Below are 22,048 nucleotides of genomic sequence, written 5' to 3'. Positions count from 1 at the left end.
CACCAGGTGTCTGCTGGTATAATGAAACATGCAAGACAAGTAAATATTGACATCTATTGGTCGGAGGGAGCTTTAGCGGCTTTTACACAGTCGGGCACACATGCCTCTAAAACTACCGAATAATCCGCTTCATTTAAGGCTTACGAATTCATATTCTGACCTTTCTAATATAGGAGGACACGTACATATCTTCGATTTGGTTCATGTTATGATAATGTACAATGCAACAAATTTGTGTGTGTATATAACTTTAATAAGTCTAACCAACAATTTCCCAGTCAAAATGACTAAAATAACTTCCAATTCCAATACAAGTGAAAATCAAAGCATTTATTTAATGACAAAAAGGTTAAAATAATCACAAAACCGCAGTTTACATAAATCCAAGAAATGAAGTAGTCGAACAATATGAATTTTTCAGTAGACATCTTAAACATAATGCATAATGGTTCAGCAGCAAGACAATAAAAGCGCCATGTTAAAACCATGCCTCCACAGCAGCAGGGATAAAATATTGGAAAGGGAAGATGCAGAAGAGAGAAAAAAAAAAAAAAAAAAGGGCTGAACAGGAGGCCAGTGCAACCCATTTCATCATCACTAAAGAGCAGCTGAATTAAGTTATTAATTGGCCTCTAATGATTTGAATTTGTGTTTTAATTTTCTTCTAAATGGCATCAATGTCAAGGTCATCCTCCTCCTCAGTTTTCTCTGGCTGAACAGTCTCCACTTTCAGCTCACGGGCAGAGGAGGAATACACGACCTAGGAGGGAAGGAACAGTCTATCAGGACAACAAAAGTAAAAAATACAAGGGTATCAGTAAAATAAATGGGAACAGTCGAAGTTTGATGTATAGAGGATACAAGAGAGGCAAAAGGGTATAAAAAAAAAAAAGTTACAAATATGAAGTAAGGGTTAGTAAGGCATTGAAGGGCTTGCAACAGCTTACTCTTGAATTTTCCCTTTGTTAATCATTTATAGTTAATTCTATAAATTAACTATTTTACACCATAGAAAAGACTGTCAGACTAATTAACTAACTCTTAATGACACTTTTACCTTAAAATATTTTTCAGTAGACTTCTGGGTAAACTATGCTAGGGCATATACAAATAAAACAAAGGAACCTCAGTGAGAGTTGGTTGCTTTCTTTTGCAACATCATAAAAAAATAAGTAAAATCCCTGGAAACATTTTAATTTTGTACAGAAGAAAATTAAAAAAAGCTATGGTTTGCTAATAATTGGATATTTATTTACATCTAAAAAGAGAAATTCCACCTGAATTCTCTAAACTGTATGCTCTGCCTAATGAATTTAAGTCACTGCAGGCATTAGAGCAGGAAGTTCACTACACGATTATAGTGCACAGAAATGTCAAAAACCTTAAGTCAGTGGTCTAGCATGTCTACACAATGAGAATTACTACAAAACATTCTCCTAGTTGACTGATCTGTTTGAGATACGATAGAGGTCATAGAAGGGGAAAAAAATATGCATATGAAATGCATATTAAACTGTGCTGGAAACAGTGATTTGAAATAATCTACCTTTACATTCTCATCATCTTCCTCTTCTTCCTCTCCACTTCCCTCACTCTCCTCCTCTGCCTCCTTCAGCCATTTGACAAAAGGAGCTGCCTTGGCATGAATCTCCTTGGCAAGTTCCTTAGAGACGTACTTCTTTGACACCTTAGAAGCAGCAAGACAAATAATTTAAAAAAATTACCCCTTTAAAAACAATGCAATTAAGTAAAAAGCAGCAGTTAATTAAGTTCTCTTTATGTCTGGATTTGTTATCTACATCTGTATGTACACACCTTCTCTGCCCAAGTGAGGATGATGTCCTCCTCCAACAGGTCAGCGTCATACAGGTCCTTGAGTATGATCGGAACTCTGGGCAGCAGTTGAGCCTGGTGCAGCTTCACCACACACTCAAAGCCACCCAGCAGATACTTCTGAGCCTTCTTGTCATTACAGCAGAACTGCAAGTGAGAAGAAAGAAGAGAATGATTCAGCATCACAAGAATACTTTGCATCAGTTCTACAAGTGAACTAGTCGACCTTTAACATTTACAATACTGCACCTCGATTTGCATAAGCATGTATAAATACAAAATGTATAGACATCTAGATAGTAACATGCATTTTACAAGGAAGAGATGATGGCTGCATGCCTTAGGCTGCATTTGACGTTGCAGTCATTCACATTTCACTGCAGTATGTCTGCCTTACAGTGTTTACTCAGACATGCTCAGTACTATTCAGGGTCGAACAGGAACAAAGACAAAAGCTGTGTGCGCAGCATAGAACTGCAGTCATTCAACTGCATCTGCTCCATTTCCCAAAAGATCAGATATCATGCAGTGAATTCAACAAACAGAATTATTGAATTAGCTCGTCACTGGGCTGTTCGATGATGGATCAAATCTCAATTGGGTAAATATAATCTGAGCTAAATTTCATGGGAGCTACAGCTCTTTAGACACACTTCTCCGTCACCTTAGAAAGACAAATTAAGAAACTCTTTAAAATTACTAAAATTCTTATTGTACTTTATCAACATAGAGATGACAAAAATGCAAATCCATTTTCATAAGATACATCAAGTTTCAGAGCTTATTGCAACTTTGCATAGAATTACTGCTTTTACACCGACTTCTGTGACCACACAGTCCTTGAGGCACTAATTACTTTCTTGTTGACTCTATTCTAAGATCAAATTTCACCACTTTATCAACACTCCAGACAAACTCGCATATGTCCACCACAGGCAGTAAAGCTGTGGTAACTTACCCGAAGAAAATGCCGCTTGTATTTTTTTATTTGGTCCCGGATGTTTTCATTGAAGAGCAGTTCACTAAGGATGAGTGGCCCCATGGCCCTCACATCCAGACGCTCTGCCTCGGCCAGAATCTCCTTGTCTGCAGAGTCTATTGCTCCACTCTCTCTCTTTTGCTAAAAACATGACACAGGAGACTAGGTCCTTATTTTTACAGGGCTGAAAATGAACGTTTTACACACAAAATACCACACATTTTTTAAGTTTAGAATGCCTCTAGAAGGGCATGTAGCCAGACAGCCTTATATAAACTTGATAGTAAGTTAACGTTACATTATCTTGGGAGAACAAACTGTCATTATTCAGTTAAGATCTAATGCGGTCACATCACATCCATGAGTAGTGCACTGTACATTTCAGCCATTTTTTGACGCGCTTGTTTGCTTTAATAGATTAGTCTACTTATTATCCCTTTTTCTTACTTACAAATACTATTATGATTAGTCTTGTTAATGTAATTGAAAGTGACTACCCAAAACTTCAAGTGCAATATACCTTAACAAAGTTATAGAACATGTTAACTCTCTCCTCCAGGGTCTTCTCCAGGTCCTCAGTGAGGGTCAGGTTCTTAGCATGGTCACTGATCTCCTCCATCCGTCGGCGCTGAGCTTCCTCAGTCGTCTCCTCTGCCCAGTCCTCATCATCATCGTCACCATCCTAATAAAAAAAATGCATCTGAGCTGAAGTGCTTTTTACTTGTCCCAGGAAATGTCTAGCATTAAAAAAAAAAAAAAAAAAAAAAAAGTATAAAACAAATTCTATGTATAAATAAAAGACAATACAACCAAAACCTGAAAGTTGAAATACTGACAGTTAACTAATTATAGGGGTGATGAAACAAATGAGTGATGAAAATTTGTGTTAACTTGTAAGTACTAGTAATTCACCACCATCTTGCTTTGCTCTAATTTTTCCAAGACCTTTTAGAAAAATTAATAGTTTTAGCAACCAGTTATTCTTTACCAAATCAAATAATTAACTTGGTAATAAATAATATTTAATCTTCAACACTATATAAGAGTGAAACTTGTCAGCACAGGGGTACTCCATTTTAGGAAATGCACCAGATTTATGCATTCAATGCAATACAAATACTGACTTCTGAAATCACAAAAAAATAATAAAAAAAATGTAAGGATCAAAAATAAACCATGCACTCACCACAACATCCGGCGCATCAATGTCATTGCGGCTCCCAGCATCACCATTGCCTGAGCCATTCTCCTTGCCCTTCTTTCGGTTCTTTTTCTCCTTCTCTTTTTTTACAGAACCATTGTCACTCTCTGTACATCACATTCATTCATGATATAACAACACCTTCTATTTGTTAATGTAATTTAGACATTTCTATTCACTGACGATACTGATCTTACAGACACTCACCTGGTGGATTTTTAAGGATGAAAGTGCAAAGTTTGTGGCGAGTGTCTAGCATGCCCCTGTAACCACAGGCTTTACAAGAGTTTCCAATAGTCTGTTTCTTTGGATTAACATGCTGCAAGACACCAAATCCAATTTTAAACCAAAAACAAAATGTAAAAAAAAAAAAAAAAAATCACCGCAACCCTACATATTAGTTAGTGAACAGCACTATTTAAATGACTATATACACAAGTATAAGTTTGAAATTTATCAAATGTTTTTCTTCCAGGAAGACCATACTAATTTCTCACTTACCAGGTCAGTCTCAGGATTCTCACATTCAGGACACAGCACAAACTTGCGGATGAATCCATCCAGCATATCCTGTAGTTTGTTGGCCTCATGGGAACCATTCACTATGTAGCGGTCATTCTTTGTGTCAAACTGAGTCTGTGCCCCCAATTCACAACCAAAAAATTTGGTTGGATCTATAAAAACAAAAACAAACAACCCCAGAGGTCTGTCAGAAATAGACTGGACTGTTGGAGCTCTGAAATCACAGCATATTCATATCTGAGCAATCTCCCAAAACATTTGAGTCAAAAACTTGACCAAGCACAAAAAATGAGTTGATAAGGCCAAGTAGTGACACACTTAAAAAACTACCCACCCCACTACACCCAAGATAAAAGGACAAGCTGACAGGCTGTCACTCAAAACTCACATGTTGGGGGCCGATTCAGTGCCTTTGCAACATCAACCATGTTGACAATGACTGTCTTAATTCCGTTCCCTTTGCCTTCCACCTTATTGATGAAATAAAATAAATGAGCCATCACTTTTATTGGTAGCAGAAAGTATCACTTAGTACCAAACTGTTAATGACCATAAGTACCTTAGCAATCAGACGGGGCATCTTGTAGCGGTAGAATTGGTCCGACACATTGCGGTTGACATTGATAGACATTTTGAGCAGCTAGTGGCACTATCAGCAAGATAAAAAGATCTTTGACGGGGATTTTTGGGTATCTTCTGTCTGGAGAAGAAGGGATGACATAAACGACTGCAAGCGTGCTTGGTCTCTGACATGAAAAAGATTTTGCCACAGTGGCCGCAAGTTCCTTGCTCGTGGTCAAGGTTTACACCGCTTGCGTTCCAACAGCTGCGCAACAGCTCTGAAAAAAAGGGAAGAACAATGTATTAGGTGATCAGGTGCACACCTTAAATCCACACTTCAAACTCCTACTCAGCTGGCCTTTTTAAATATTAACTGTGGTCAACTCTCACATAGCAAAGTCATGCTTAGTCGGCACTCACCAGCACCTGTAAATTACACTTACATTCTGCGTCAGCAGAACTGAATCAAAGGAAAATTAACATATATGAGAACAACACTGGTGCAAGTTCCTACGAAGCAAACACTTTAAACGGATCTATGAAAAAGCTGGGACAAATATAAAGATAATGAGATATGGGAAATACTGCCCAAGATCATCAAGACGGCTGGTATAGGTAACCTAGCATATGACACGTGCCAAGGTACTAAATAACTCGTACCAGCTAGTTATTCGTCCAAAATTCAAGGTCGGTTCAGTCACGTAGCAACCACAATGCCTGTTTACGTCCTATACAAATTTGTACGAATATCCCAAAAGTAATGTTCACTTTATTTTTGAAACAGACTTGCACCATCCATAACGCAATCAAGAGTGATTGGTTCACTAAAGGATACATGAGCCAAATACACAAGTGATAAAACGACGCTAAATCCGAGTCATGTTTCGATATGGTGCAGAGTGCGTCATAGCTAGCGTTAGCTGCCCAAGCAGCAGCAACGTGTGCCCGACATGGGTACGGAGGTCATGTATGACGCCATTTTGATCCGAGGTAGCCTGGTCACCACGTTCAGACGTTTAAGGCTAGTTAGCGAACACCACCAATAAAGTAACAATTTATTCCACATTCTGGCTGTATCTGACAAATATGGCTAAAAAGAGGTGAACTACCAATAACGTGATTCTCGGTCGCTGCACAAAAACAAATACTCACCGTTTCCGTAAAATAAAGACATAAACACAACGCTAGTCGTCCAACGACGCAGTGAAGGGTTGACAGTCTCCCTAACTAAAGTTGCTGGGTCGTGATCCAAGAATGTAACACGACACAAACGTAGGTACGGGTCAAAACTTCGAAGTACAGAGTACAGCGACGATATCACCCAGCGGACTGGTTATCTGAAAAGAAGCGGAAACATGTTAAGTAGTTACCCTAGCTAGCGTTAGCTAAGATAACTATTCTGTTTGTTGAAATTTAGCTACTCGACATGGAGGCATGGCACCTAAATACTTAACTAGTAGAGGGTAGCTGCATAAGCTAGCAATAGCTTAGCTAGTTATCACGTCATTTAACTAATCTAGATGGTTAGCAAAAGTTCTAGTTTTATTTTACCAATGTTAGCTTACGGTTAACTAGTTAAACAATAAAATCGTTTGTAATCCTTATTTAAATTCATATTAATGTGTTTTAAGACAGCTTTCGTTAGCCAGGTAGCTACTATTCTTACCTATTCTAACCTTCTTGCTCCACTACGCAATGACAAAATAACGTCGTTATACACCGAAACCAAACTTGAGGACATTAACGCTAGCTAGCTCGTCGACAGTCACTCCTTTCCGCACTCCGCTGTTGTCAATTGGACAAGCGTCCTTATATATTATATTACATCGCTAATTGTCTTGATTTGTCAATCGCGTTGGGCCATGCCCGCGTGTACCATTTTATGAAACAGCTACACTGCTTAACAGTGGTTACAATCATTTACACTTAATGCCTACTAAAGTGTTCTTATCGTGCCAATATTGTTATTAAGATCTATCAATAAAAAGTCATAGACGCTTTAGTGCTTACCCCATTAGGATTCTAAAATGCTGTAAAATGTTAATTTATTTGATTTCAAGAAAAAGCAATACTTCAGTGTAACATTGACTGTGTGGTTTGAAGAATTGCAAACTGGCATTAAAACATTAAAAGTAAATGAAAATCTCAAGGCACGTTCTCAAATAGGTTACCCTTAATATATTATGTATATCTTATTATACTTTGTGTGTGTGTGTGTGTGTGTGTGTGTGTGTTGTGTGTGTGTATGTATATATATATATATATATATATATATATATATATACACAACACACACACACACACACACACACTTATAAACTTATACTTAGGCACATTCTGGCACTGTTCTGATTTGAACTTTTGGTAGATGCTAACTGCATTTTGTTGCCTTGTACTGAGCAATGACAATAAAGTTGAATCTATCTATCTATCTATCTATCTATCTATCTATCTATCTATCTATCTATCTATCTATCTATCTATCTATCTATCTATCTATCTATCTATCTATCTATCTATATGACTGTGGACAGTTTTACTGATGCTTGTTAAGAAGTATTTACTGCAGGCTTCTACTGTCAAATGTAGAATTGCGATGTTAATTGTTACAGCACGTCTGATTTCTCAGTATTTCATCCATTCTCTAAACAAAGTGAATTACATTTCAATTATTTTGTGAATTTTGGCCTTTGTGATATATCGATATATTAGGTTGTCATTCCTTATATTCCCCTAGCTGTACAAGATTACTTCAGTTTCTATGTCAGGTTTCAGGAACACTGTGTTGACACTGACTTCACAAATTACTCATCAAGGAACCTCTTTTTCTCCTGCAACAGGGAAAGCCAAGGGAATTTTGCATTGGATGGGCAAATAAAGAGAGCTGGACTAGGGGGAAAGCCCAGGAACTGCTGCAGTAAAAAAAATGGGTGGGGCATTAGGTCCTTCAATTACACTACTTGGTTATTCTCTTATGGTCATACCAAACCTAGGCTATATATAAAGTGTCCCAAAGAGATTTTTGAAATCACTGTAGGATAGCAAGTAAGCTTGATTATTTACGCTCTTCAAAATAATCTTTACAAATCATTTTTACACAACATTGGCAGTACAATTTGGATTTGGGGCCAGGAAGGCAAGAGACAGAAAAATGTCAAAGGTTTTGAAAACACTAAAACATGCATTTAAGAGAAGGGAAAACGATAGCAAGAGGCCTTTGGTGAGCAACATGACCTCATAGTTCAGCCAACCTGCTGATGGTAAGGCAATTTTTCCTTTATTCGGAATTTACATCTTACTGTGGTCTTTACAATAATGGAAGTAGAAACAGTGATTTGATTACTTGATGCTTTTAAAGCCCACAATAAGGAGGAGGATGAATGTCACAGTTGTCATGATTAAATGCTGCTTTGACTAGGCAGTCATCCTGTTGGGTTTTGCACATGAACATGATGTTGAAATTTAGTACATTATTCTGCTAAAACCAAAGGTATATCAAATTTCTGTGCAAACTGTCAATTGCAAGGTGACATTCACATACAGACATCCACTTGCATCCAACAGGACACTCTGATATTGATCCTGCGCTCAGATTTCACTCAGAATTCACTCAGATTTCTGCAGATAAAGAAAAGATGGCTCATCCCATTCTGAAAGAGTTTCTTGAAGGAGACATTCATTCCCAGGATGCAGCTGAACTAGTGAAATGGCTGAAGCTTAATGGTATTACCCCTGAGAACAGAGGACTTTGGCAGCTGCTCTCAGGACTGGTTGAGAGAGAACCCCAATGCAATGGATATGTCTGCTGAAAAAAACTTTACCAACCAGCCAGAGGGCACCAAAGAATTCCACCTACTGAAGGGGAAATACTTGAATGATGCTATGAGTTTGATTTGTAGCAAAGTCAATGCCTTAGTTCCTGTTTTAGAGGATTCAAGACTGTTGAATTACCTGATTGACAGCTATAATCGTCACCTCTTTGCCACTTTGGACTTGTTAATGGATAGAAGTTCATCAATGATAGAGGCATTCTTCCTTCTAAATTGGGTGAAGCAGACATACTTTAGGTATGCACTTCGCAAAAATAATTATTTTTTTCTAATATACTGATATTGCATCTAAAATTACTTCTACTATGATTTGTCTAATTTTATTTTAGTCAGGACTTAAAAGGGTGCCATATCATCCAAGATGGTGTTCTCAGAGTATCAGACCCTCTGCTGCTAACTGACTGGTTTGAGAAATCCAAGCAGAAAGTCCTTATACTTGTTCAGGAACACATCTCAACTACACTACAGAACATCCTGCAATATGAGGCTCAGAGTGTTTGTGAGTACACAGATGAAGAGGCTCTCATTAAAGTACAGCTTGATGTTATACAGGTATTAGAGAAGGACAGAGTGAAAGTGTAATTGACAATTGCACATGTTCCAGGACCTTGACTGGAAGTTATTTGTATCTAATAGTTTATTTCAGATATTTTTCTAACTCTCTCTCTCTCTCTCTCTCTCTCTCTCTCTCTCTCTCTCTCTCTCTCTCTCTCTCTCTCTCTCTCTCTCTCCAGTGTTTGAATGCCACAATTCAAGGACGCAAAAGAATCAGCCATGCACTAACGAATGCAGTTCAAAGAGTTTGTTGTGATGAACTACAGAGTTTTGTAAAGAGGACAGTTTGTTAAACTAAATAGCATATCCTAGCAATTAGCTATGCAGACCCAATCCTTGGTACATCAGCATAGCAAGATAATCTCACAGTATGGTGTGAAACGTATTATCTCTTTTCCTATATCTGTATCAGGTATGTGAATGCTGAGAATGAATGGCTCAAGTTACAGAAACTGAGAAAAATTGACTACATTTCTTTAGGACAATTTACACCTGCCAGCAACTCCGGTGAGTTTGTAATTTGTTTTTTAAAATAAAATAATGAGGTGACTGAAAATGGCAAAATGAGGTTGAGCAAATATTTGTTGAAAATGGGGGAAAAACTATATCATTATATGTATGATTTGCACTGAGGGGATCTCCTACAATATAAAAGGTTGTTAAATCACAAGGATATCTGTAACATATTACAGCATATTGCCTTACAGAATTGACCAAAGCAATGTTTGAGGGCATTTTATTGACGAAGGATACACCTGATTATTCTAGTCTTGATAAAGATGATAATTTCATCTTTTTAAGATTAGCAGTCAGTGACAGAATTGATTTGGTCATTTAAACATAATTATTCAGCCTATATTTTGAACTAGAATGCAAATTTACATGGCTTTTATGTAACTTGATATCTTATAGTTCTAATAGACCTTTTAGCCATTTTTCGTCGTTTTCTCGTTACAGATCCTATGCTTTGACCATTGTGGATTTTAACAATAACACTGATTCATTCACTATCCTGATGTTAGAAAACATGGAATCACAGGTTTTATCCAGTATATCACAATCATTAAAAACCTTAGCAGAGGTTTGTTTTAACTTCTTAATGTGTTTGCTGATCAAAGCTTGTAGACTGTAATTTATTCTCCTAACAAGTTCTTCCTTATAATATAATCTTTAATTGTACTGACTTTAATGGCAGAAGGCAAGCCTATCCAAAAAGCCTGCAAAAATGTTTTTGTTTGAAGCAAACAGAAACACACTTGATTCCACTTGTTTAATCAGTTGCCTTCAAACAATGGATTATTTTAATCAGGTGTGGTCCTGCTTGGCAGGAATACAAAACTTCAGATCCTTGCAAATCTGATCGCCTATTATTGGTTAAAGCAAAAAAAGCACAATATTCTTAGAAAATCTAGTTTGGTTTGTGACTAGCACTCAGATACAATGACAGTAATCATTATGTGTAGACTAGACCTTTAAAATGACATTACTTTGAATGGCAATGTTTATGACTACCTTAAGAAGTATTTCAAGAAAGAAAATAAATACAAGTACACATTGATAGACAAGATCCAAAATATAATTACACCTCTGTCAGAAAATGAACATGGAAAGGAGATAAAGCAAGTATGTGCTATCAATTAAAGTTAAAGCCTACTTTTAAATAGTTTCATTGATGAAGTAATTGAATTTCACCTTAACATGTCTTGTCCTAAATCCCATTTACAGTGATTCTCTATCCCACCACTTCTCTGATTTCTAGCTCATTGTGAATGCAGCATATCAAAGTGTTACCAGAGCATACCTGCAGTGTCTAATGCAGAGGAAGTACAGGCAGCTGGACAGGAAATGGGATGATATAGAAAAGAGGGTGAAACAAGATCTGGTCTTTTCCACTATACTTTCACCCAGCTGGCAAGAAATGCAAATATTAATTTACATTCTCCTCAGGTGAATGCTATCTTTTACAAAGGTTCATGATAGGTTTCTGATCTCAGAATTTTATCATGGAAATTTTAAAAGTTACAACACTAACCTCAGATCAGTGAATAGTAGGCAGTGGTTAAGGTACTTGACTTGTAATCAGAAGGTTGCTGGTTCAAGCCCAGCCACTGCCAAGTTGCCGCTGTTGGGCCCCTGAGCAAGACCCTTAACCCTCAGTTGCTCAAGTTGTACTCAGTCCTAATTGTAAGTCGCTTTGGATAAAGTGTCAGCTAAATGCCATAAATGAATAAAAGCTATACCCACCAACACTTTAATGGTCAGGTTAATTTCCATACCATTCTTTTTTGTGTGTGTGTGTGTGTGTGTGTGTGTGTGTTTGTTTATATGTGTGTGTTTTTTTTAAAATTCATAGTCATTTTGATGCATACTTTTTACAAGCCATGCTTGTAAAGAAATATATTTCAGCCATAAATAGATTTTTAAAATGTGTTATCCTTCATATTGGACTACAATCGAGAGTCATAAATTAAAAACATAATTACAGTACACTAACCTATCATGTAAGAAGCAATGTAGTCTGTTGTCACGGAACGCTCCACTTTCCACTGGTCACGTGGTACGTCCCGCTGTGTGCGGCGAGAATTCAATGTTTCGTTTGTAACTACACCTATGTTTAGCACACACCTGCACGTAGTTTAGTCTCGTCATGTCTGTAAGTATTTAAACCCCTGTTGGTGTGTGTGTCGCTTATTGTTCATGTTGCCTTTGTTCATGTTCAGTGTTCATGCTAGTCGTATTTGTATTCATGTTCACCGTTTACGTTATATGTGAGTGCCGTTGTCTCTTCCGTATATTAATATATGTCTATCTTCATTGACAGAGTCTATACGTCCTGCTCCTTGCCCTGCACCCGTTACATCTGTAAAATGTAAAATAGAGTGTTGTGATTTTTGCTTTACTGTTTTAACAGAATGGCAGTGATGATGAGCCAAAAATGCTTCTGCTGGAGATGACTGAAATTCTAGGTTGCAGTGATTTGAATGCTCTCAAGCTTATCTGCTTAAATCTGTACAAAAACGTCCCTACAGAGAGGTACTTGATTTCACAACTAAAATCAAACTCTTATGTCATCCCCAAATGACAAATTCATATATGCTTTAGTAAATATGAGGGGCTTAAATGTTTACATGCTCCTAATTTCAAAGATAAGGTATTTGCAGTGTGTTTTATATGATGTCTGCAATATTTTGTAGTGAGGAACACCTGCCGGCGACAGATTAAAGAAATACTGATTGTGAGCAAGGAGGTTTGTCAAAATGGAGGGCACACCAGACCTCTCCCCCTTTTGTGCTGGAGCTGCTTTCTCTGATGTATACATACATACATAAAAAGCCTTGAGAGTGTCAGCCAGTCAACCAGTGTAAACCAGTCTGATGTTCAATCCTCTGATCCATTTTGGACCAACTACTTCTATGTGTGCATGTTTACCTTTCCTACTGTTCTATTTCCCAAAGAAGCTGGGATATATGGAAGAAATAATTTAATTGTACTGTACATGTGTATATGTATATATGATAAAAGAAGGTATTGTATCTGGCCAAGGTATTCCGATTTATTCTTCTCTCTGAAAAAAAAAAATTGTATGAGTGTTTGGTTATAAACCATATTTGGTATTTTATTTTACAGATGTTTTTACATTATGGTTGTATTGTTGGTACTGTAGCATCTGCGATTTTAAAAGGCTGCACAATAAAAAATCAGTGTGTAGGCTATGTGAGTCCTATTGTTTGTCAGTATGTTAGAGCTAGAAGCATTTATTTCCTTATGTTAGATGACATAAAATTATTTTCTGATGGCATTTTCATCAAATCCTGTTTTTATAAAAGTGTAAGGACATTAACCAGCTAGATCCAGGCCCTGATTTTTTTAGTTATGCAAAACTTTGTGATAGATAAAACATTTCTAATAAATACATTACTACAGTATTGTAATGTGGTAGGATTGGCAGGATGCAAAGACAAACCTTGTTGAACACAGAGACATTTATTTGTGACACATAACACAATGAAGCACACAGGCTTACGTGGGGTCAAACACCGACAAACACCAATGACTAAACAAGACTTTATATAAATGCACAGTAATGACATATACCAAGAAACAGGTGTGATACATGAGGAGGACGTGGCCATGCAAAAGAACAAACACTCATACACACACAGGGAGACATCTTGGACGAGGGGGCTGTATTTGAAGTATTTTAACCTGAAGGGCTTATTATTTTCCTATTATGAGATTCTTATGAATGGTATTTATGGCAGTGTTATTATAATTCCAACTAAATCTGAAATGATCTCTTCAAAGGATCTATTTTTTCTGACTCAGGTTAAGAATGCTCTTGGCAGAAATTACACTGGAGATCTTTCATTTGAAATTTCTTTTTAGTCAAAGAACAGGCCAAATGTCCAGAAATCTAGTAGTCTGGGAACCAAGAGAAGAAGAACAAGAGAAGTATAAACATTAGGTTATAATGAATGACTGGTATAGATATTGAAAACACAAACAAATTAAAAAAAACTTAGATTAGATCATTTACTTGGCCAGTGACTGTGTATGCTAACAGGCTTAGAGTTGCATGAACAAGCCACACAGGCCTGAGGTTGCTTCAAGATAAATGCAGGTCATGATAATGAGCTTTTGCTCAGTCCTGTGTTTTTTTCCCTGTTGCAGGAGGGATTCCATAATTTGTTTAAAACTGATTGCACAAATATCCCCCTTTTCCTGTACAGAATATGAAAGGTGTTTAGGGAAAATTATTTTCCGGTTTTACAGTATACAATCATGTTTCCTGGGATTGTTAATTCTCGGCACTGCACTTCTGAATCAGTGGTCTGCTAGTGGATTCTGTTCGTTATTTTCCTAATGTCTAGAGTTGAGGATGTAGTATTGGAAATTGAGGAAATTGAGAATGTAGCATGTTTTGGTCTTCGGGGACATTTTCAAGAATTCTTTCCTTCACTTGGCCATATGCCAAAACAAAACAGAAGTGATAAACCTCTATCACTGAACACAATATAACCTACTACAATAAAACGGGATGAGGATATTATTCTAACTGGAACTAATTATTGTTTTCTTTCCTGATTTTGGGAAAGTCTGTCATACTTAGTTCCTGACTTTATATTCGAGTAAAGATACGTGTTTACAATATTAGAATGGTTCTCAAAAAACACATAAATGCAAAAATAACACAAAACTGTAACGCAAAATCTTAATATACCAATTTATTTACTAAACAATTTGAAAAAAATCAATAGAACAAAACATGACATAATTCACTAACATTACACAAATATTACGAACCCCAGGAACAACCATCAGCCCCGCACAGCCACGCCCACTCGTACACACCCCCGATCTGACTCACCGGAATTCTAGCACACACCTGATTCCTATTCTCCTCATTACCTACCCCTGTATAAGCTTTCCTTCCCCACATACTAGTTGCGAAGTATTGCTCCTATGTGGCATACCGAGCATTTCCTCATCCTGTGTGTTTTCCCGTTATTGACTCCTGCCTGCTTTCTAGACCTCATCTCCTGCCTGACCCTCGGACACCTCCTGAACGCTACCCCGTGCATCGACCCCGGACCGACCCAACCACGGTTACCTGTCTTACTGCAAATATTAATTTGGTTGCTAAAGTAAAACCTCTGCAACTGGATCTTCTTCTACGTGTGTGCATTCATTACACACATAAAACCATCATGTATATATTAATATACTAATTTATTTACAAATAAATGTAAAAATGTAAACATAGTAGAAAAAGAAAACTACATAAAATAAATCAGAATGAAAGTAAGAGATTTACAGTACAACAGTATTAGAGAAGATTACTTGACAACCACTTTAGAGAAGAAATTACTGCAGGTGTAGAACGGGTCTTTATTATTGCTCTCAGGAGTTCCTTCTAAACTCTCTAGCTCTCGAAACTCAGAGAAGGTCTTTTTGATATTTTTGAGGTCTGAAGCAGAGAGGTTCGCCTTAAGATGCAGCCAGGCAGAAACATGGGCTTCACTGTAAGAGTTAAACATTTGGTCAGCTTCTGAATGAGGTACAATGGTGGCATTTTACCTCAATTCTGAGGACTAAAATATTTTGAAGGAACTCTACCTGAAATCAGGGTAAATTGTGTATAGACTGACAAGCTGTAGTTCAATACAGTGTGGATCCTTTAGTATTAGCAGTTCGGCTAATTTAGCCAGGACGTTTTTCAGCTCATCCATGTCAGACCCCTATACATGAAAATAAATAAAAAGATGATTAAAAATATTTTTGGTGCTTTCACTATGTATATGTGTGTGTGTGAGTGCGTGAGAGAGAGAGAGAGAGAGAGAGAGACATAAAAAAGTGAGTTTGACAGAGAGAAACAGATAATACTTACGGCCTCAGTAAACAGGGTATGTATTTTCTGGCCGTTATTACATAATGCTTCAGCTGCCTGGTGTAGTTTCTTCTCATCTCCAAGTTTGATCTTCTTCTTCATCATTTTCCTCACATACTCTACCAGCACTTCCTTGTGAAACTGACTAAGTAGCTCCTAACAATCAATCAATCAATCAATCAATCAATCAATCAATCAATCAATCAATCAATCAATCAATCAATCAATCAATCAATCAATCAATCAATCAATCAATCAATCAATCAATCAATCAATCAATCAATCGATCGATCAATCAGTCAGTCATTAGAATACATGGGTCTATTCCCAGCAGAATGGTGCAATGCAGAAGCCATAAATCCAACTAATTATGAATACATTTAAACACGCTATACCTTAAGGCATGTAAGGCATGTATTATCCAAGTTTTTGAGTTTCTGAATGTGTCCGTCCACGGCTTCAAGCAGTTCACTACACATGTGTTCATTGTTTTTAAGCCACCCTTGAGTACCCAATTTAGAGTACTTGCCCTGTGGAAGCATACACACAAACACACACACACACACACACACACACACACACACACACACACACAGATTGAAATTTAAAGCACTATATGTCCTTGATCTAATATGAGAATCTAAACTGAGGGCACTAACACACAATTTGATTTAATCTGAAGGATGAGTACATATAGAATTAAAGAGAGAAGGCAACAAAAGGTATATATGAAGGCAAATTGTTGTTAGGGCAAGAGGCTGGATGGTAGGGGATAATGAATGAGGGTAGGCCAATAGGGTAAGGGTAATTATTAAAATTAATAATATAATTAATAAAGTGAACTAATTAAAAAAATGTATTCATTTTTGGATCTTGGTTACCTTGAGGTCTTTATGTATAGATATGGTGAAGTAACCAAGGCAGGTGTCTCTCATTCTGGTTAGTAAATTTTCACAATCAGCCTTGATATGTCTAGGGAAGCAATCTGCATTCTTTATAATGTAATCCCTAAGAGAAGAAAAACTGTTACACAGAGATTCTTTCGTATGTATAGTTTCATATTTCAAAACTCCAGTGTACATATCCACATGCTTACCTGAACTGCCTGATACAGTGAAGGCTGGCTTTCAGTACAGCATCAGCTTTCTGATTATCCTCAGTGACTTTCACAAGGAAACGATGGTAACTGAAAAGAGGAACATTCAGGGTAAAATGATCATAATTACAAGGTATATCCAATATAAATTTAATTGTAAATGTATGAATTTTAATGGAAGAAATATTTTGAAATCAGGTTGGACCAAAGCTACTCACATAATAAGAAATTCTTTTATTTGGTGTGTCATCCTCTTAGTTTTGGAATGATCGCCTAACACTTCTTGTGCTGAAGTTAGAACACCATGGATACACTTTCGGAGAAAAAGATAAAATGTTTTGCATTCAGAATATCACTCATTCAAATGTTGTTTCTTCTTATTACATTTGATATATTACATTTGGTCTTTGCATTTGATTGTATATTCAATGCATTTGATTGTATATTCAGTAGTAGTACCTGAATCACATCAATGGCCAATGTACTGGAGTAGCACCCATCTTTCATTTCAGGAGTAGCTTTCTCCTCTGTGCTCAGAAACTTCTGGCACCATGTCTGTAGCTCATTCTAAAAGCATAACCAAGGAAAAGAGAGCATGAAGACCAAAAGATCATAATTGCCTGTATGGGTTTTGGATTAAGTTAATCTCTTAGACCAGGAGATGCACTGGGACAGTTGGATTTGCAGTGAAAGAGATGATCATGACATCACATACCTCTTTAGAACTCAGAAACTGCTCTTCTAGTGGCTCTAGCATTTTATTGGGTAGCAGTGCCTCAAGCTGTTCGTATTGAATCATCCCAGTTAGTGCTTCATGTTTTATAATTCTATAATAAAGCACCATATGTCTCAAAGATTAAACAAGTTTAAAAAGAGGTTTTTAAAAATAGGCAATAAAAGCTTTTGTTTAATAGCTACAAAATGCAGTATGACTTTCCTGACTTACCTGGGATAATGTGTGTTCACCCACTGTAGTATATGCAAGCAGTCACTATCACTCAGCCCATAGTCAGCAATTTCCTTTATCTTAGCACTAAAGGCCTGATGGTATAGATTGGCATAGTACTGACATATGTTCAGTTCTGGATAGCAGCTCTTTACATTTGTTGCCACTTGTAGCAGGTCACTTTTAAGTTGTTTAGCCTTGCTTATGATATCCATTTGAATTGAAGATTTAATGGAACAGTTTAAGTCTGGTTTTGCAGCTTCCATTCGTTGCTTAACTACTTTCTCAAGAAGGGAGTCATGAGTCCGTTTACAGTATCTGGGCCTCCATGGCGGGCATTTTTTCTCATCAAATCCTTCCCATCTCTGGTCCTGTATTTCCTCTTGTTGTAGGGCTAGTACTGCTTCTTTTAGTGAATCAATCTCTTCCTTATTTTTGACTTCAAGAGAGTTCTCAATTGTTGACCATATCTTCTCTAAAAGTTCTTCAAAATCTTTTTTCAGATGTTCCTCACAATCCTCCTCTTCCTCCACTATACCTTTACTGGATTGAACCCCTTCTTGTTTCAGTGCGAATAAGCGCTCCTCGCAGTCTATCAACTGCTGTCCTGCCCTTGCAAAGTGATTCTGTTGTAGGTTCTGCTTAAAGGTCAACAAAACTTCTGCAGGGTGTAGAAACAGTCCGATTTAATTAGGACACCACACTTTGCACAGAACAATTACAAAATTAAATAACAGTGAACTAATACACTCACTACTCACTTTATTAGAAATACCTATCTTGTGTTTACATGCACTGGTCTCTTTACTGTGTACCTATTTTATAGATGTATTTTCTTGGTGTATAATTACAGACTGTAGCCCATCTGCCACCATGTACAATTTTCTAGACATCCTCCACCTATATAACACCCGTCAGATTTTCCACCCTGTGGTTATGCTACTGATTGTATATTTATTTTGGTTGCAGAATATTTTCAACAATGACACTGACATGATAGTGGGTGTTGATCTGGCATAGACCTCTCAGGCACAGCAGTGTTGTTTTAATAGCGAGTGTCACTAGTATCCAGTCAATCCACATTGATTAACATAGGAACGTACCGCTTTGCAGATACAGCAAGAAGAAATTCTAATAGCCTAGCACAGGTATTGTTAGCTAGCTAGCTACTTCTGTGATGGCAGAGGGAGAGGTTTCTATACAAGCTGCACTTCACAGCAGACGAGTTAAGACAGTGGGCACTTGGACAACAGCCATGTCTTATTTCGAGTTGGGGGATTTCTTTTAGATATTGAAAACTGAGCTGAGAAACATACATCCACCCATCATCGATCCTCTTCGATTTGCAATGTTTGTGTTCACATATCGATCTATAGTGTTCCAAAAATTACAAATAAGATAGGTGTACCCAGGGGCAGTTATAGCCCCTTTAGTAGTAATACGCTTGTTTTTCTTCTCAGTCCTGTAAAAATAGTTTTCACAAATCCATACATTCCCAAATACATTCATTTTCCTCACATTTTGTGGTCCGCTTCACTTCGATTTTACTAAAGCGCTGTCGCAAAGAACTAGTAAACTCTGCGAGTTCTCCCCTAGAATTAGTCATTTATTGATTTGAACCAAAGTGAAGATGTTGGTGCGAGCTTTTCTTCCTGCTTACTCAGATTAGAGGTGAGGCGTGGCGGAGGATTAGCTATACATATATCAAAGTCAAGATGGATAGTAAACATAGATATTCTCTTAGGTTACAAAATAAGTGTTGACTGATCATCATGTTTTTGGCAACGTTACATTACAGATTACACTGCAAACGTACTAACGGAAAAAAAAAACCTGTTTCATAAACGTTACTAAAGCTGCATTAGTGATAAGCCTAACTAGAAATGTAGCTAAGTGTGTCATTTTGTCTAAATGGATGCATAATGCAAAGGTTACACTGCTGAACCACACTACCACTACAGGGCCTTCATCACTGCTGTCAAATGCCCTGGACATTTTCTTAAAGTGTTACATGCTGCAGTCTGCCTTGGTCTTCTCTTTAAAGTCATATTATAGGTACGCCCTCGCTAGCCTTGCCTCTGTCAGACGCATAACTCATTCATTCCTTGTTGGTCTGTGTTATGTATAAATAATATATTATAACTAAATAATATATATTATAATCATGTATACATAATACAATCTATAACGTAATGCATAATATACTCAATATCAATGTATTTCCTACTTTGATGTTTAATATTAATAGTTTACTATTTTGATTTATTTTCAAATAATAGTGCACTACACCTCCATATGAGCACACAAATGTGCAGTTTGCCCTGTATTGCATTCATCTGTTTAAGAATACAAGTATTGTTTAGTCTTCCACATTCTTTTTGGGCTGAGCCTCCGTAAGGATAAAATTCTAGGATCAACTGTGTTTACCTATAGATGGGTGGTGAGTGTAAAGTTCACTGTTACTTTAACAGGGCTACACAGCTGACTGTACACCTAATAAATGTTTCTAATGAATAAATGTTTCTACAGAAACATGATTATAATATTATTATAACAAAGTGGCTGATGTGTCTACAATCCACAACAATAAAAACCAAACAGATTTGCTATAATACAGACTTGACTAAACTATTGTGTTAAATTGAAGTGGGTGTTAAATTGAAGTGGGACTAGATAAGTGTTCTTACCTTTAGTTTGAATGTCATGCTCCATTTGTGGATTCTTCTTAGAAAATGGTTTAAATGCTTTCAGTTTCGGAAATGAGCTTTGAATTTTGGAAATTTTGGATGAGATAAGTCTGTCCTTGGTGGCCAGTGAATCAACAGTCATCTTTCCTTTAGGACAGACTGGACAAAATGAGAATGATAAAGTCAGATAAATCCTCAAAAGATGGGTTTGTATTAAAATAAATATATGAGGAAAAACAAAATATTTCAGCTTTGTTTTTCCCCATTTCAAGCATTCACGAAAACATAACATTTTAAGTTAAAATGTGAAAACAGTAGACATTCCATACTATGCAAAAGGCATATAATTATCTACTCATAGTTTTCCCATATAAACATGAGTTTAATATTGAGAAAAAAAGCTTAAGTTAATCCAGTAATATACGTCATTTATGGATGGACAGTGTCGTATACTGCAGAACACAAAGATTAGAAAGACCGAGAGTTCCAAATACCTATATAATAGAGGTTTTCAATCAGTTACTCGCATTAGGCTGGATATGGAAACGTTTATTGTGGTCAGTCTGCACTTACCGCCGTTGCTTAACCTCAGGGTTCTGTTTTTCATTTAACCTGGGCGAGTTCATTTATTTAGAGTGTATCCTCCCACTCAATGACGCGTGGTGGGAAGGATTCTCTTTACTTTCCGATCACATCACAATACATTCCTGGCAAGGTGATATACTATTGTACGTCTGTGTTTTTCATTAGATGCTAGTCTGAGCGCGTTTTTTCCCGGAAGTCGGGTAAATTCCGTTATTGCGTTCATTTTTTAAAGACCCTAGAGATGTTTATTCATTATTATCTTAATCAGGCTATGTGCAAATATGCCTACATGAAATTGACTAAAATAAACTACTTATGTGGAAATATATGTAGCTTATAACTGTAATGATAAAATAAACATGGTTACATTTGTTTTCAACCAGCACTAACCTACATTGTAATATTTGCAGCATTTATATCAGATTCATTCGAGTTCTTACCATTCTCGTCATCATTACGCTGGAAACGAAAACGGTCCAAAAACTTTACGTTTGGTGAACAAGATGCCATAACTACACAAACGCTCTCCCTCTCTTCTTAACGTCGCTTGGCGTTCGCTAACAGTTCACAGGTGCTTTGCAACTTATAGAAAGTCACGTGTTTGAGGGAGAATAGAAACTTTTTTTTCACCTGTGATGTCTGTGTTACACGCTTGTAAACGATAAAGACAAATAAACATAGTGATTTTTAATAATTATGTGGTGAATGGGGAAAATGCACTCACGGATTTCCTTTGCTCGCATACAAAATATACATGTGCTCACTCATATTTACACTGCTCTCGCTCAGATTTACTTTGCTCTGCTACAAAACTGCAAGCGCACGTTTAGATGTAGCCTGCCAAATATTGGCTAAAGGTCAGGGA

The 22,048-nt window shown here is 36.9% G+C and overlaps 2 protein-coding genes and 1 long non-coding RNA gene across 11 annotated transcripts; 1 reads left to right on the top strand and 2 right to left on the bottom strand.

Moving 5' to 3' along the window:
- Window positions 1-315: 315 nt before the first annotated feature.
- On the bottom strand, window positions 316-6,338 carry LOC113580704 (eukaryotic translation initiation factor 5). 4 transcript variants are annotated; one of them, XM_027015452.2, is made up of 11 exons: window positions 6,249-6,338; window positions 5,095-5,374; window positions 4,924-5,005; window positions 4,515-4,687; window positions 4,221-4,332; window positions 3,999-4,120; window positions 3,333-3,494; window positions 2,792-2,953; window positions 1,816-1,980; window positions 1,547-1,687; window positions 316-760 (listed from the first exon to the last, which is right to left on the bottom strand). In XM_027015452.2, exons 2-11 carry the CDS (start codon window positions 5,164-5,166, stop codon window positions 665-667), a joined length of 1,287 nt encoding a protein of 428 aa, XP_026871253.2. In that variant the 5' UTR covers window positions 5,167-5,374; window positions 6,249-6,338; the 3' UTR covers window positions 316-664. The 4 variants fall into 4 exon arrangements, with proteins under 4 accessions (XP_026871253.2, XP_026871500.2, XP_026871425.2 ...); XM_027015699.2 differs by having other exon boundaries at window positions 3,999-4,093; XM_027015624.2 differs by lacking the exon at window positions 6,249-6,338 and adding an exon at window positions 5,757-5,848.
- Window positions 6,106-13,192, top strand: LOC113580934. Of its 5 annotated transcripts, none has more exons than XR_004776660.1 (8): window positions 6,366-6,453; window positions 7,937-8,026; window positions 8,207-8,356; window positions 8,661-9,163; window positions 9,256-9,425; window positions 9,661-9,988; window positions 12,393-12,514; window positions 12,676-13,192. It is a non-coding gene; the product is annotated as an uncharacterized LOC113580934 (long non-coding RNA). The 5 variants fall into 5 exon arrangements; XR_004776658.1 differs by adding an exon at window positions 10,439-10,562 and having other exon boundaries at window positions 7,937-8,356; XR_004776657.1 differs by lacking the exon at window positions 6,366-6,453 and adding an exon at window positions 6,106-6,196 and having other exon boundaries at window positions 7,937-8,356.
- Window positions 13,193-15,254: 2,062 nt separating this feature from the next.
- Window positions 15,255-21,735, bottom strand: tnfaip2b (tumor necrosis factor, alpha-induced protein 2b). Of its 2 annotated transcripts, none has more exons than XM_027021807.2 (12): window positions 21,624-21,735; window positions 20,599-20,757; window positions 17,912-18,572; window positions 17,681-17,792; window positions 17,425-17,532; window positions 17,184-17,278; window positions 16,966-17,055; window positions 16,751-16,877; window positions 16,265-16,399; window positions 15,870-16,025; window positions 15,599-15,720; window positions 15,255-15,502 (listed from the first exon to the last, which is right to left on the bottom strand). In XM_027021807.2, the coding sequence occupies exons 1-12, from the start codon at window positions 21,691-21,693 to the stop codon at window positions 15,319-15,321; spliced, it is 2,019 nt and encodes a 672-aa protein (XP_026877608.2). In that variant the 5' UTR covers window positions 21,694-21,735; the 3' UTR covers window positions 15,255-15,318. The 2 variants fall into 2 exon arrangements, with proteins under 2 accessions (XP_026877608.2, XP_026877692.2); XM_027021891.2 differs by lacking the exon at window positions 21,624-21,735 and adding an exon at window positions 21,172-21,184.
- Window positions 21,736-22,048: the final 313 nt, after the last annotated feature.

The sequence above is a fragment of the Electrophorus electricus genome, chromosome 11 (genome assembly GCF_013358815.1).
Source record: "Electrophorus electricus isolate fEleEle1 chromosome 11, fEleEle1.pri, whole genome shotgun sequence".
Classification (NCBI taxonomy): Eukaryota; Metazoa; Chordata; class Actinopteri; order Gymnotiformes; family Gymnotidae; genus Electrophorus; species Electrophorus electricus.
The sequence above is the reverse complement of the archived record's forward strand: the minus strand, read 5'-3'. Positions and strand labels throughout refer to the sequence as shown.